Below are 16,878 nucleotides of genomic sequence, written 5' to 3' on the forward strand. Positions count from 1 at the left end.
ATAGAACATATATATGGGGATATAGTCCAATGGACAAATGTCAAGAAGAATTAATGAAGCATATTAAACCTAATTCATAGATAGATTTATAATGACTAATGTGCGTAGAGCAACAAATGATGCATATTGATAATGTATATCACAATTCATACCTTAGTATACAATGAGTATTGTGCATAGAACTTATATTTCATGCCTGCAGATAATACAAATAATGCATAGTTAAATCTAGAAAAGTGAAAGGGTGATGCGTCCCTAATGAACAGAAATTAACCCCTTGGGGTATATGTGAGGTGCATTAGTATACACACTTCCAAGACTCTCCACTTTATCAACCCTGTAGGAAGTGTTTCAACTCCCATTCAACATTGATCCCATGGGGATGGAGAGTGTTGAGAGTGTGTATCCAATACATCTCCCTTTGGTTTAATGTATTTTCCCTGTTTCCACCTCTGGGATGGCATGGTACATGTTCTATAGCTTTAAAAGAAAAATTATTAATACTACCTACAGGGCATGAAGAGAAATGTCTGGGCACAGGATGATTAACATCTCTCTTTTTGATTAACCTGACGTGTTCCGCAATTCTGGTTTTCAAAGGTCTTATAGTGCGGCCCACGTACAGTAGACCGCAAGCACAGTTCAAAACATAGACAACATGGGAAATATTGCAATTTAGAAATGATCTAAGATAATATTTTTGACGATCATTGTTATATAAAATAAACTTAGTTTGAACCGCGTACCTGCACATTGAGCATTTGCCACAATGAAAAAATCCCTTTGGGATGCTATTGACTTTAGAAACATGTGATCCAGAGTTGAACATACTCGGAGATAAGTGAGCAGCTAGTGTTTTTGCCTTACGATATGTAAATTTGGGGCCACCCTTCACTATATCTCGAATATCTTTGTCAAGGGACAATGTATGCCAGTGTTTGGCAATAATATTGCAAATCTGTTGTGACTGTGAATTGAATGTGCTAATGAACATGGGACTGTTAGTGGTAGTTGAAATTATAGATCGATCTCGCAACTTCTTAGATTGATAGTCCTTTGACTTTTTGCGAATAAGAGTACTTCTGTCCATGGCATCCGCTTTATTGAATGCAGATGTGATGTCATGGACAGAGTAACCCCTTTCCAGGAATCTGTCGGACATTTCCTTAGCTCTTTGAATAAAGACATCATTGTCCGAACAGATTCTCTTAAGCCTGACAAATTGTGCTCCTGGAATATTTTTGATCAAGGAGCGTGGATGGCAACTATGTGCATTTAGAAGTGTGTTCCTAGAGTTGTCCTTTCTATAAATATCTGTTTGTATGTTCATGTCGTTGCCAACATACAGGAGCAAGTCAAGAAAATGAATATTATTAATATTATGTTGATAGGTGAATTTAAGATTATAATTATTAGTGCTAATGTGTTCAATGAAAGAAAAAAGTGAAACTTCATCACCCTTCCAAATAAATATCAAATCATCAATGTATCTTCCAAAGTAAACAATATTGTGACGAAATGGATTGTGACTATGATAAATAAATTGTGATTCCCAAAGACCCATAAATAAGTTCGCATATGACGGTGCAAAACTCGTGCCCATAGCGGTGCCCAGTGTTTGTAAATAAAAACGCTTATCAAATAAAAAATAATTGTGAGTGAGTAAAAATGATATAGATTCTAATAGAAAAGTGCAATGTGATAAAGATAAAGTGGATAAATCAAGGAAGTGTTTAATGGCAGCAAGGCCGTGATGGTGTTCAATAATGGAGTACAGGGAGGTCACGTCCATGGTGACCCACCTGTACTCCTTGTGCCAAGTGAACTCCTGTATGCTGGCAACGAAATCAGTGGTGTCTCTTATGTATGAAGGTAATTGTGATACCAGTGGTTGCAAAAACCTGTCCACATACCGCGATAATCCATCTCCCAAAGATCCAATACTCGCTATGATTGGACGACCAGGAGGGTTGACCAGCGATTTATGGATCTTTGGGAGATGGTGAAATATCGGAATCACGGGATGTGGACAGGAAAGAAAATCAAACTCCTTTTTGTTGATCACATTCAAAATTTTTCCCATGTCCAGTAGCTCCAACAATTCATGTTGATACTGAAGTGTAGGGTTACTCCTAAGGAGTTTATATGTAGTACAGTCATTTAATTGTCTCATTGCTTCTGTGAGATACTGATCTTTTGACAAAATGACAAGAGCCCCGCCCTTATCTGCACTTTTAAGTATTAAGTCATGATGTTTTTTAATGCATTCCATTTCTTGAATCTCAGTATATGAGAGATTACCTTTGGCAACTTTAGAGCAGGTGAACCCCCTTGCTAATATGCGTAAATCGCGTTCAACAAGGTGTTCAAATGTGGTGATTGATGGACCTCTATTGAAACTGGGGCAAAATAAGGATTTTGGGCGATAACCCGAATCCTCTTTACCAAAGAAGGGTTGAGTGTATGTCATAAGTGGTTCGCCTTGCAGTTCCAATAGAGAGTCCATGTCTGAAAGAACACAAACTTCTTGGAAGTTCAAAGTCTGTATATCTGTGGTGATCAACGGATTAGCTTCTACAATTGTACCGTCTGTGCTTTCAGTATTTGCAAAACCATCTTTAACAGCAAACATCTTCCTTAGAGCTAGCTTGCGTGTAAACTTTTGTAAATCGATAATGGTTTCAAATAATTTGAAATTTTGACTAGGCGCAAATCCGAGGCCTTTATTGAGGAGGGACAATTGATCTAGGGTTAATTCCACACCTGAGATGTTAATAACATTGTTTGGAACCCCTAGTCGTATTTCTTGCGTTTCGTTCTGTTTTGACCCCCCTCGTTTCCTCTTTGATCTGCGCGTTCTCCCCGGCTTTTTGCACCCATGTCTAAAAAAGCCGAGGAGGGTTGGCCAGACGATCTATTGGTTTTGGATGAAGAACAAGATGGTGTGATATTACTATCATAGTTTGTCATCCCACGGTCCCTAGATTGTTCTCTTGATTTATCAAAAGAGACCGAATGAGATCTAGGTTCTGGGTCTGAATAATCAGATTCAAAACTAGATGCTTCAATGCGTTTGTTTTTAAGGATAGATTTATTTGGGGCATTTACTGTCCCTCGTTTTGGGTTTTGACTCCTACCCCTTGGAGTACTGGTGCCCATAATCTCCCGTACAACAACCGGTTTTTGCCAGCAGTACACCTGATTTTTAGTGTAATCAATCCTATCTCTTTCAAATTTTTGTTGTTTCTTTTCACTGATGGTATTTTCAGATATTTCAATATTTGATGATAATGTTTTATCGTTCTTAGCGAATTGCTCCCTTCTGCTGAAAGGTTGCAATTTGATCTGAAGGATTTTAATGTCAGCCATTAAAATGGATTTTTCCTTAGTTTTTTGCTGGATAATGAGCTCCATCAATTTTTTGGAGCAGGAGTCTAGTATATCTACCCAATCTAGTTCGAATTGTTTGTTCATAAAACCGAACGATGGTACTTTTTTAATACGCACACAGCAAACTGACACACACGCACACAGCATAGCTTCCCACAGCAGCACATAGTAATGCCTCATGTCACAGAGAGCAGGGGTTTGCAGAGCTCTGCAGCTCTCTGCCTCAGTTCCGTCCCCAGCCTCTGCTGCCTGCTCTCTCAGCAACCCCCTTTCCCCCCTCCCCCCCCCTCCTCTCTCTCCTCCCTCACAGCTCACAGCTCTTGATCCAGCTTTGATGCTGTGCTTGAGCACTGACTGAAGCTGTCACCGCGGCTGAGGAAGGGGGCCCTGACTTCAGTGATCGGATGGCTACAAGCTGTCCTGGCTATCCTCCCTGTCAGCGGCTCTGAGCAGGCTCACCAATGGCGTGGGCCCCCGGGCTTTGCCCGGGCTGCCTGGGCTATAACTACACCCCTGCATTACACATAATATAATTACACAATATGTTCAATTAGTGTAATTGTTTTTTTCTTCCCCTAACGAAAAACATCAGTTGGAACATCTCAGGACTGGGATGATGGGTGGTACTATGAAGATGAAGAAGACTTCATGTTATGGACACGGCCTGTGGCCAGTAATTGCCCACTGGTAGCCTCTGTTATGCATGATAATCACAACAAAATCAATACTGTAGATATCGTGGCCAAACCTGAAAACAAAACAGCGGATACAAAAACCAAGTTAAACAATGAGATTGAGAAACTGAAGTCTGGAGAATCTTCCCAACGTTCCAAGAATTTCTTCCATAAATTCCTCCACTCGTTTTTTAGTCAGCAAAGAGAGACAATGTATAATAAAACATGTACTGCACAGACCCAGAGACACAATAACTGTTTCCAGGAAACAGGTTATATAAACAGAACAGGATCATAAGAAGAGTGGTGTGCAGTTCAGTGTGTTTATATAATCGTCATCTATGGGGGTATGTGATAGCTTTAGGGCTTCATGAAAAAAAAAATGGGTAATGGGGAATATTTAACTTATCATGACATAATTCATTTTTCAACTTTTCTATGTAAGAACGCAAATGTTATTGCTTTATGTCACTGTATATTGTAATGGTATACAGTGTTGAAATATATATCAAGAGAGAGAGAGAGAGAGAGAGAGCAACTGTAAATATTCCTGTATGTTCATTTGCATGTCTTAGACAGGTCTGCAACCCTGTCTTTCACCATTATCACCCAGCACACAGCACTTCCACTGCAGCAAGGGATTCTGGGAAATTACATGACATCACACAGTGCCACCTTTTATCTCATGCTCACATTACATGAGCATGCTTTAAACACAGCTTTTAAGCAAGGGTTTGGGAGATGCAAAGCCAGTAAACCCACTCACAGACATGTTTCAACCTTGATGGGTATCATCAGTGTTAGGTTGGTTGCTGACATTTGCTCAAATGAGATAAGAGTCGGTAATCACCACACTTATTAAGATATATATATATATATATATACAGAGTTAAGTTATGGTGAGTAAAAAAAGTGACAAAAACCCTCCACAGCAAAGCAAATATGCAAATATAAATACAACTGTATGCTCATCTGCATGTCTTAGGCAGGTCTGCAACCCCGCCTTTCACCATTATCACCCAGCACACAGCACTTCCACTGCAGCAAGGGATTCTGGGAAATGACATGTAAATGAGCACACAGTGCCACTTTTTGCTTCAAAAACCATTTTTAACATGGTTCCCTATAGGCTTAAGCTTAAGCTTGCTGCATGGTCACAGCTTTGAGCACAGCCAGGGTTAAGGTGCATACCTAGAAAACCCACCCACAGACAGCTGTTTCGACCTTAATGGGTCTCATCAGTGTGGGGTTGGTTAACTGGGTATGCAGAGAAGCTAAAGGATGGGGTTTACCATACGGAGTTAAGTTATGGTGACTAAAATGGTTTTTGAAGCAAAAAGTGGCACTGTGTGCTCATTTGCATGTCATTTCCCAGAATCCCTTGCTGCAGTGGAAGTGCTGTGTGCTGGGTGATAATGGTGAGAGGTGGGGTTGCAGACCTGCCTAAGACATGCAGATGAGCATACAGTTGTATTTATATATATATATTTTTTTATATATATATATATATATATATATATATATATATATATATATATATATATATATATAGATATAGATATAGATATAGATATATATATATATATATATATATATATATATATATATATATATATATATCCTCTAAATGCCCTACCTAGAATATTTACAGTTTCAGCAGTGTTCAAACAAATTTGGAATGGGTTCTTATAAGGAGGGAAACCTACTGTTCTGCTGTAATTATGATTTACATCACTGTCTCACCTACCCTGTGGTGGATGTACTGTACTACCAGACATCCTGAAGACTATAGGGCTCAGCTGGAAACCCCCATTGAATATGCCCCTTAGTGATGGTTCCAAACGCCTTTCAATATTCCCACTCTAGCTGCTCTTTGCTGCAGTCAGTGAATATTCTATTGCTACTAAATGCTGATTTTTAGATAAAGGTTCAGTATTTTTTAAATACCATGTTATACATATGTATGGGAAACCGATGAACAGAGCCAACTATTAGTATGGGGGCCCTCCAGATGGTTACAAACATTGCAATGGTCATTATATGGAAAAGTTTGAGAGCCTCTGATCTACCGTATACATTTATTTATTAGTGCCAAAAAAAGGTACCAGGGTAAATTAGTATAGAAAATATTGAGTGAATAAATAAATGTCAAACTAAGATAGAAAATAATCCCTTTAATGTGGCACGAAGATGAACACCCTAATTTTAAACATAATCTTTATTAGGTCAACTTAAAATAAAACTATAAATTACTGCAATACTAGCACTTTAGTCCCACACCTCTTTGGTTCTTTTAATTGTTTTTATTAGTTTTGTGTCTTGTATTTGTGGCTTCCAAACAGTTTTATTTTAAGTTGACCTAATAAAGATTATGTTTTAAATTAGGGTGTTCATCTTCGTGCCACATTAAAGGGCTTCTTTTCTATCTTAGTTTGCCATTATCCCTCTTCCCTGTGAGCACATGCTGTTTGCCCCCCCCCCCCCCTTCACTTTCCCCTCTCTCGTGTGTTGAGCAGGGTATTTTCTGCGCTATATACTAACGCAGCTTTTTTGTATATGAATAAATAAATGTGTTGGATGAGGTCCCCCATATACCTGTTCTTACATAATGAGGAACTGCAACACAACTTCTTGTTGGTATCCTTGGAATAGGTCTCCTCCTAAAAAGACAAATAGAATGCACATAGCATAATATTGTTTACTACAGTAAAATACAAACATTGACAGCAGTGCAAGGAATCACACTCACTGGTTAGTACAAGCAGCGAGTGTTTTGGCCACCCTCTCACGCTCTTGGACAGTCCCAGTCACGTCCCAGCTCCAACCTGCAAACCCACTGCCCGATCGTCCGCTGTCGCTTTCGCGTTGGGATCACAGAGACACGCGGAACACAGGAGCGGCGCTGAATGGTCAGAATGCTCAGCTGGCAATGCTGCACCTAGGACAGTGTCCTTACACACACAATTTTTTTGTGTGTAAGAACTGGTATATGGGGGGACTCATCCAACACATTTATTCACTCAATATTTTCTATACTAGTTTGCGCTGATACCGTTTTTTTGACACGTACGGTTTGGTAAGACCGTGGGGTGTAGGCTGCACCTAGAATTGGCGCACATTTCACTTTTTGTATTATATCGTTACTATTTATCACGAGTGGTAGCGGGTTTTTTAAAAAGTATTATTATTTATCTATTTGTCAGTATCTGACGTGGACGGGGAACATTGTTTTGCCATGACCGGTTTTTGACTTTCATGATGGTTGGGGAATTAAATATTTAATTTGCTTGGCAGGGATGCTGCAAAATGGGAAGAAGTTTGACTCCTCCAGGGACAGAAACAAGCCTTTCAAGTTCAAGATCGGAAGGCAGGAAGTGATCAAAGGCTGGGAAGAAGGAGTTTCACAGGTACAGTAGGTGCCGTGTCCCTTTGCTTTTCTTATACACCGTATGTTGTGAATAACCATTGGTATAGTTAGAACCATTAATATTGTTTGTACTGCAAAAAGGTGCCAAAAAACGATATCTAAACTACAATAAATAATTCAGCTTTAACTAAAGAAATGTGGTAGAAAACCCATTGTTCCCCTTCCAGTTAGTATTCCAGATCCATGCCTAATAGGTTCATAATTACCATGTAGCCCAGACCCACAAAAGGATGCTGAGCTAACGCCTTTACTCCCATGCATATATATGACTAGGAATAAAATCGTAGTAAAGCTTAACACCCTTTGTGGATCTGGGCCATAGGTTTTTGTTGTCCCAGGTACCTAAATGGAGTCATCTCACCCACTTCCCAGAAACAAAAACCCTGTTATCTCTCTCTTTCTCTGCATTACGTAGAAGGATATACGTTCTTCACCGTGTAATTCATGATTCGATAGTATGAAAAACGTGTTTTTTTGTTTTTTTTTACTAATGTCACTTTGCAAACCTCAGGATAGCCAAAAAGTTGGTTTAATTTACGGTTTAATCTTCTTCAATGAAATGCTGAAGTGCCCATTCATTTTTCTTTGCTTCAAATGATGCACAAAGAACACATTCAGGTCTGTCCAGGAATCAAGAGCACTGGTGTTTAAAGCAAACGTTATAATTGTACCATTATTTGGAGTGCTGCAAAACGCATTTTTGATATTTAATGGGTACAGAACATAAAATATAGTTACAGTACCTGCTAAATAGACGCAATTGGAGGATATGGTATATTTAAGTGTTTATCTTGACAATACTGACCTCTAACACATTACAGCTTTTACAGCTGCAAGAAAACATTGTGCAGAATTCTGGTAACCCTATTGATTGTGATAACAAGCTTAATTGCAGTGCCTTTTTTAGGACAACAAATTAAGATTCTTCTTAAAGTTGTACTTAAACTTTATTGGCATTATACTTACTGGAGTTCATAAATATTGTACTTTAGCATTTGATACCGCAAGGTGCAAGGAGGTGATGGATTCCTGTGGCATTGAAATAACACCCACAACAACATACACTGTATGTATACATTTCATGGTGGTCCACTATTGATTTTGCAACCTACAGAACGTTTATCTATGGCAGGAGTGGCCAACTCCAGTCCTCAAGAGCCACCAACAGGTCAGGTTGTAAGGATATTCCTGCGTCAGCACAGGTGTCTCAAACAGTCAATGACTGAACCACCTGTGCTGAAGCAGGGATATCCTTAAAACCTAACCTGTTGGTGGCTCTTGAGGCCTGGAGTTGGCCACCCCTGACCTATGGGAAGCCTATGACTTAAGAGTTTATCATTTTCCGTTCGGAGTATGTTTTGAGCGTCCCTGCTCCTCCCTCCTCTACTTTCATTAGGTAACACTGAACTGCCAGAAAATAAGCAATCATTGTTATCCATTTGGTGCCAAAGGTCCTTCTGGCAGCAGAGGGAATAATGCCTTTTCATTTAACGAAACTTCGAACTTGACAAATGAGAGCCTTTCGATCTACCTGGCCTGGTACTTCCACCCACTTTAGGCATTTCCTGGTCTCTATCCAAAGTATTCTGGAATTCTTTGACTGTATTAGTTCTTACCAATTCTAATGGAAGGATATATTGAACTCATCTTTGTTTGAGAGTGTAGAGCCTTAAAAGAAAGGAGGATAATTTGTTAGTTGATACGGAAATGAATAGGAAGCCAGCAGAAAGCGTTCAGGAGGTCGGAAGCAGATACGCGCCGAGAAGAGCAGGGGTTGATTCGGGCAGCAGCGTTTTGAATGGACTGTAAAGGAGAGAGGTGTGAGGCAGGGAGGCCAGATAGAAGAATGTTACAGTAATCAATACGGGAGAGAACAAGGGTACGCATTAGTGTTTGAGTTGTAGTGGTGCCTAGGAAGGGGTGTATATTCGCATTGTTGAAGAAACAGCAACATTTAGTAACAGTGTTTATCCCTAGGCAGGGTGCTTGAGAGACGGGCTGCATAGTAGTGTTATTGACTGTAATGGAGAAGGGAATACTGGGACCCGGTTTGGGAGGGAATATGAGAAACCCTGTCTTAGCCATGTTAAGCTTCAGATGGCAAAGCGCCACCCGGGCTGAGATTGTTGATAGACACTGTAATTTTTGACTGGACTGCAGATGTAGCTAAATATAATTGTGTATCATCAGCATAGAGAATCCAAATGAGTTAAACAGTGATAGTGTATATAGAGAGAACAGTAAGGGGCCTAGAACTGAGCTTTGAGATACACCTACAGAGAGTACCATAGCGGTCAAGGAGGAGTTGGCATAAGAGACACTGAAGGAATGGTGAGAGAGGTAGGAGGAAAACCTGGAGAGGGCAGTGCCACAGATGCCAGTGAAGAATGTATAGGAAAAAAGGGTGATCAAGTGTCGAAAGCTGAGGAGATGTCAAAAAGAATTAGAATATAGTTTCCATGAGATTTGACAATATGGATGTCATTAGCTACCTTGGTTTCTCTAGAGCAGGGGGGGGCAAACTTTTTTCCCTGGGCCCCCCTGCCGGCGGTCACCTCACCTCCGCTCCGGCGTCATGATGTCATGTTGCCATAGCAACGTGATGTCACATGACTTCGCGGCATCATTTGACGCCGTGTTGCCATGGCGACGCGTGTGAGAAGCCCCGGAGCCAAGTTAAGTTAGGTTTACTTAATTTAAGTGCCTTCGGGAAGCGCACGGGGCCCCTGTAAACCCCGCGACCCCCCGCACTCAGTCTCGCGCCCCCCAGTTTGTGCACCGCTGCTCTAGAGTATGCTGTGTGAAAGCCTAATTGGAGAGGGTCAAGTAAGTTATGGGAGTCGAGAAAGTGAAGTGTACGAGAAGAAGCAATTCGTTCCTGAATTTTAGAAGCAAAAGGCTAGAGGGAGAAATGGCGATAGAAGAGGAGATAGGGTCTAGGGTATTATTCTTAAGAATAAGTCAAACAATAGCTTGTTTAAAAAGAGATGGAAAAGTACCAGGACACAGAGATAAAGTTAAATATGTTACGGAGAATGAGGATGATGGTAGAAGTGAGTGGTTCCAGGAGATGGGAGGGAATGGAGTTGGGGCTGAATGTGTTGGAGGTTGAGAACAGCAGGAGAGATTCTTCTTCCTCTGTAACGAGTGAAGGGGTAAAGGACAGATGGAGGAGGATTAGGAAGGAGAGGAATGGAAGGGACAAATGATTTGGCAAAGTCTTGTGGTGTAATGGAAGGAGTGGAGCATGATAAGGTGGGAGGTAGAATAAGGGTGTCAAAGAAAGAGGTTGTGTGGGTTGGATTTATGCCTATTTATAAGAGAGCTGAAGTTACCCTGTTTGGCAAGAAAAAGAACAGCTAAGCTATGTAGACAGAATACATTTGTATGAAGGAAGACAGACAGAGTGTGACTTCCTCAAGAGGTGTTCAACAGAATGAGTTCAAGAGCGCAGAAAGCGTGTTGTTTAGCCATGGTTGGGGGTTGGAGCGCCATGAGTGTCGGCATAAAGGAGACGCATACTGGTCAAGTGAGGAGGCATGGGCAGTGTTGTACGTTGTGTCAAGGCTGTTTGGGTCAGTGGAGGGTGTTAGTAAAGAAAACTTTAGGTCAATGGAATGCAGGCTGTGAGTATAGCAAGGACAGGCTGGAGGTTGAGAGTGATGCGTGTGAGAGAGGGTAAATGAGATGAGGTTACTGTCAGAAAGCGGCAAAGGAAAGATTGAATAATCGGAAAAAGGAGAGCTGGGAGTTAGATTAAAGAAGGAGAAAGTGTTATTAAAAAAACAGATATTGCAGGAAACAAAAGAAAAATAATGGTGAGCATATTGGAGGATGGGATAGCGTGAAAGCAAGGTGTGATGATTGTGCAACAAACAAGGATAAGTATTGAGAGAGACTGGTAGATGAAAGTGTGGGACGGTAACGATGCAGGCTTGGTGTAGAGGAGCGAGTTCACAGAAAGCTGCCCAGTGATATACTCGTGTAGAAGTTGTTGCTGCAAGATCCAGGCAAACCGAAGTCCAACTCCTGTATAACTCCAGGCACCCTTAACAATATTCACACTTTAAAATATGAACACTTTTAAAGGAGCAATCCATGCTGTGTTTTTTTTTATATAAATAAATCAGTACTGTAGTATTAGATATTATTTACTAAACAAATCTAATAAATCTGTTAATGCCATTTTTAATTCGTTTTTTTTTTTTTTATAGAATGAGCATCCTTGATTTTTATAGCAGGTTTTAGCCCACCTCTAAGCAGCGTAATATCTGTTCAACACTTTCCTCTTTGTGATAATTTGTTGCCAATATTCCCAGCAGTGAGAGCTGCAAACTGTAACAATAGATAATGTTACCTTAGTAATATAAGGATACATTGTAGGTGCTGAGTTACACTGACTGAAGGATTGTTTGAAACTAAAAGGCAGCCATTTACTGAACCCTGGGAAGCGGGATCTTTACTGATCGAATATAGAAGAACGAATCGATCGGCAGCTTATGTAATTAATTTTTAACCCTTTCCGGTCGAATGTCAGAATATAGCCGACAAAATATTTTCCTGCTTGCGGTCGAATGTCGGATCCGCAGGAAAATATTGAATTCAGTTTGTACAGATCGGAGGAGGGAGGAGAGGGGAAGTGAAAACAATACAGGTGCGCAGCTAAAATGAATTAATATATGTGATATAGTAGTGATTGTACAGTACCACTATAAACCCAAATGAGTGATATGTAATAACTGTGTTACCAATCAAATTGGAGCGTCTGCTGCTGTACAGAGGGTAGCCCAAGACCCTGGGTAGCTAGACAAAACAAAAAAAAGAACAGCGCACAACGCTCATCGCGAATTATATAAGTACAATTTTATAATAAAAAAAGGTTCAAGGTTCTGCGTACATAAAGCAGGTAGAAAACAGGCACAGAATAAATACTGGTATCTGTTACCACTCCAGACAACTGGAACACGCAGGAACAGCAGGTTTACGTCCACTTCAGGGAGCTGGAACACGCAAGGGCAGCAGGAAAGGATTTCTTAGGTCTTAGTATTTATTATGTGCCTGTTTTCTACCTGCTTTATGTACGCAGAACCTTGAACCTTTTTTTATTATAAAATTGTACTTATATAATTCACGATGAGCGTTGTGCGCTGTTCTTTGTTTTGTTTTGTCAGGAGAGGGGAAGAGCTGGAGTAGCTGGAGTGTGGCCTGGCAGCCGCATTGACCTGCCTCCCCCCAAAGGCTGCATATATTAAAACATATATATATATATATATATATATATATATATATATATATAATTGCCTCTTTATGTGCTATGCAAACCCCTGCTATGCTTCCCCAAATTCAGGCTGATCTTCTACTGCCAACAAATCACGACATCCTAATAAAACAAGCCTAATTGCCCATTACAGGCTGGGCAATTGACTGAGAAGGAATCTAAGGTAAAGCAGACTAACCCCTAACATATCAGATACATAAACAGTTAAAGCAACACTACATACTATATTGCATTTTTCTTCTTATTATTATTATTAAAGCAGGGGGTCTCTGGAGCTGAACTTTGTTACTTTCAGCTGCGGAGACCCCTGCTTCCAGAGATACTTACCTCCGTAAGGGATGCTGATATCTGTGTGCAGTTTAAATGTCCCGGTCACGTGGGCCAATAGGAAGCAACAAGGGATGACGTCACAGCTTCCTATTGGCCAGCGTGACTCTAAACATTTAAAGCCGCCATTTCGTTAGGCACACGGATCCCTAGCTGCAAGGATACCGGCACCCCCTCTGGAGGTAAGTATCTCTGGAAGCCGTGGGTGCCCGGAGCTGAAATTAACACCGTTGAGCTCCGGAGACCCCCTACTTCTATCCTGTAACTAAAAAAAATTAAATGTTTAGAAACGTAATGCAGCTTGTAGTGCTGCTGTACTGAAAGGAAAGGGGGGATTAGTCTGGAGAGGGGTTAACAGATGACTCAATTGAGGTTAATACCAAGAGACAATGCAATTAGTTCCATATCACAGTGATTTAAGTTCTTAGCTTGCATGATGTGTAAGTAAAATAGGTGCCATAAAGTTGAAATTGTCTAGATGGAACACCTGTAGGGCTCCAGTCACACTTAAAGTGTTCATATTTTAAAGTGTGAATATTGTTAAGTGCTATGCAAAGCCCGGGACATAATAATGAGATGAGTTCAGCAGGTTTGGGAGCATGTGTGAGACATGCACACACTCTCATGGGTATTCTATCTGTGCTAAATGATGTATGCAAAAGTTATAACTTGTCAATGGTGAATATACAGTATACAGCTACAAGTTTTGTCGTTTTTGTGCTTCTGCATATATTGTCTTTAAAATAGTTATGTCTGTCTACATGTTGGCGAGTTAGACCTAAATGTGAATTTCTGGAGTGACTATAGCAGATAGTGGACATAATGTTATACTGGGTACACAAGCTTTCAGGACCATCTTTAATTATAATCCTGTACAGCTCTGCAGTGTTTTTCATTGAGAGGCTCTAGGTTTTTGCTGGTTATCACAGTAACTTCTTGTCCGAGAGTACAGTATGATTGTACTGTAAACCATCCGACAGCACATAGTACTATCATCTTCATGTGAGAAGGACAATCATGGAACATTAACTCAAACCTTCTAGCCAAGCGTAAAATGATGGTGCGCTGACATTTTAAACTTCCTGCATTAAAAAAGTGTTATTTTTAGCCATCAAAGTCACCTGTAAAAGCCACTGCCCCATCATAGCATGGTCAGTAATTATTGCCTAGCCAGATACACTTTATAGGAAATGTGACTTTCACAGATGATTGATCACTTTGCTGTACCATAAAACGACACTTTTGTTTTTCCCAACACACTTTCCCTGGTTGCCTAAGACACTTAACTCATTCCTTCAGATGCAATGGATTATGTTGTTAATTCTCTGGTCGGGGAACCTGATCATTCATCACAACACATGCTGCTGGGACTCAGCCTGTCAGCAGCAATAACTCTGGATATCCTAATCTGTGATCCCGTAGTTTCATTCTTCGAGGAACTAAATAGGACGTCTTAAAGTAGTACCAGTCATTTGTGTGCAAGCATACTAGAGGCAGCGATACAAATGAAATGCACAGCTCTCGTCTTTCTCATTTCTAGTTTATTTCCACATTTCCAATTTGGAGGTTTTCGTTGTGCATCTCCTATCCATTGCCCCATCACAAGTGCAAGTTTCACGTCCTGATCCAGTGGCGATGCTTGGACCACTATTAATCCATCAGTGAGATAGATAGAGGATGTTCAGGGAGGATAGTTGGTTAAAATAATAAAAGAAGCACAACATACACGTCGTAATATGTACAATAAACAAATGTACAGTATATGGGTTTTGTACAAGGTAGTCAACAACAAAAGAAGAGGCAGCTCTTTAAATATAGACTTGCGGTTTGTAGATACAGGCTTATTTGGACTATTCTCTTTTTTTTAATTTGTACAAGATAGACAATGGGAAGAAGCTGCTCACGGTTGAACAATGTCTGTGTATATGTACGGAGAATTACACACCAGCCAAGTCCTTCCCATCAATCACAACCACTTTCCCCAAGAAACTCCAGCTAAGAAAAGACCAGAACTCCACTAACCAGTCACTTAATGCTACTGAAAATGAAGTCAGAAAAACACATTGTAAAAGTCCCAAATTAGTGTAACGGGTGTATCCCTCTGGCCTGACCCTCCCAATCTCATATTGGCCCGTGTAGTCTAACCAGTCCCCATTACAAGGCGTGTGTGGTGGTGCACCTGCAAGTAACAGGACTCTTGAGTCTCCCGCTTGGTGTTATTAGGGGATGTCATCAGGACAGGTAGCTGAGGTAGTGGGTGCGAGTCCAACTTACATCATGTGCAGCGCCTAAACCTCATCAGGATCTATGCTTCCGCAGGGAGATGGTCCTGGTGAGGAACTCCTTCTTGGTGCCATCCACTGCTGAGTAATCTCACACTCACACAGTGGGGTTCTCTTTAACAAGGGCATCTTTATTGACGGACTGATCACAGTAGACTGCCCCATGCAGCTTTCAGCTTCAGCCACACATTCCGCCGTGCTGTCCCTTTGCCAGGTACTACCCTTCTTAATTGAAGTGGGGTCCCCTCTCCCTTCTTGGAGATCCCCCCTGTGCCAGGTCCCTGGACACAGGGTGGCCTAGACAGACTTGATTGGAATATTCGTGCCACTAGTTACAGCACTAGGGTCACAAACCTATCTTTAACTGCTTGTCAACACTCTACAACCACTGTGCCACCTTCACAACACAGCAGCAACACACTAAACTGTCAGTGTTGTGCCCTTTATACCTCAGGGGGCAGGCACATCTCTGATGTCACTATCCAGGGACTCAGAGCATGTAGCCACTCCCATCCATACACAGGGCACCTCACCAGGGTTTGAGGGAAAACCTCCATAACTACTGCTGGCAGGCCTTTACTTACCAGGACTTACTGCCAACAGAGAAGATATATGCAGTCCATTATTATGCATGGCTACATAAGCATAAATGTACATATATATATATATATATATTTTAAAAAATGTTCTGTTGCGTATTGGATACATACATTATTTATTTCTTCTCGTCCCATGTAACCAACAAACTGAAACTACAGTGAATTTATAAGCAGGCCAAATGATGTAAATGTAGACAGGGCCGTTTTAAGACCTTCGTAGGCCCCAGGCACTTTTATTTCTAGAGGCCTGTGTGTCCGATATTTTTACTCTTTTTTTATGCCGATTTCATCGTTTGCTTGTTTCTTTCGATACTAGCGATATTTGGCATCGATACTTTTGTTTCGATATTTAAAGGTATCGATACTTCGAAGGCATTTTAAATTAAAATGTGCTGTTTTCTCTTATTTTGTGATTTATTTATTTTTTGTTTAGGTATTTTTTCAAGTGAAATATTATAGGCCCTAAAAGGTTTCGTAGGCCCTAGGCACTGTGCCTAGTTGGAGGAATGTGGTGTATGTGGTGCTCAAAATTGAGCAGGTAGCATCCTTAAACATTTTGTTAATAAGATCCTTAATTAGGAGGTCCGGCAATGATGGAGTGCCCCTCAATAATGCAATAAATCTGCGTGATGACTGTAGGGGAAGTGACAAGTGGAGTCAGTTGAGACAGCCACCGGGATGTACACAATAATCACCCTGACAGTATGATGAAGAGGAACTATGTCCATAACAGCAGGATATGAATAAGGCACATTGGCACTTTACCTGCTCCTTCAGGGGGCACTCTCAGGATCAGTAGCGTGCAGTCCATCCATAGGTAAATTCAAGAAGGTAGTGGTGTAGATAGAGCACAGCTTCCAGACTCCCTGCAATGTGAGGCAGGGAAAACAAAACCAGGCCA

The 16,878-nt window shown here is 40.8% G+C and overlaps 1 protein-coding gene across 1 annotated transcript in view; it reads left to right on the top strand.

Annotated features, from left to right (window-relative positions):
* FKBP1B (FKBP prolyl isomerase 1B) overlaps positions 1 to 16,878 on the top strand; it is a 97,340-nt gene that overhangs the window by 69,506 nt on the left and 10,956 nt on the right. Inside the window, exon 3 of the mRNA XM_075598470.1 lies at positions 7,359 to 7,471. Coding sequence (XP_075454585.1) covers positions 7,359 to 7,471 — 113 coding nt within the window. The remainder of the gene's footprint in view (positions 1 to 7,358; positions 7,472 to 16,878) is intronic.

Source organism: Ascaphus truei, chromosome 4, assembly GCF_040206685.1.
Source record: "Ascaphus truei isolate aAscTru1 chromosome 4, aAscTru1.hap1, whole genome shotgun sequence".
In the NCBI taxonomy this organism is placed as follows: Eukaryota; Metazoa; Chordata; class Amphibia; order Anura; family Ascaphidae; genus Ascaphus; species Ascaphus truei.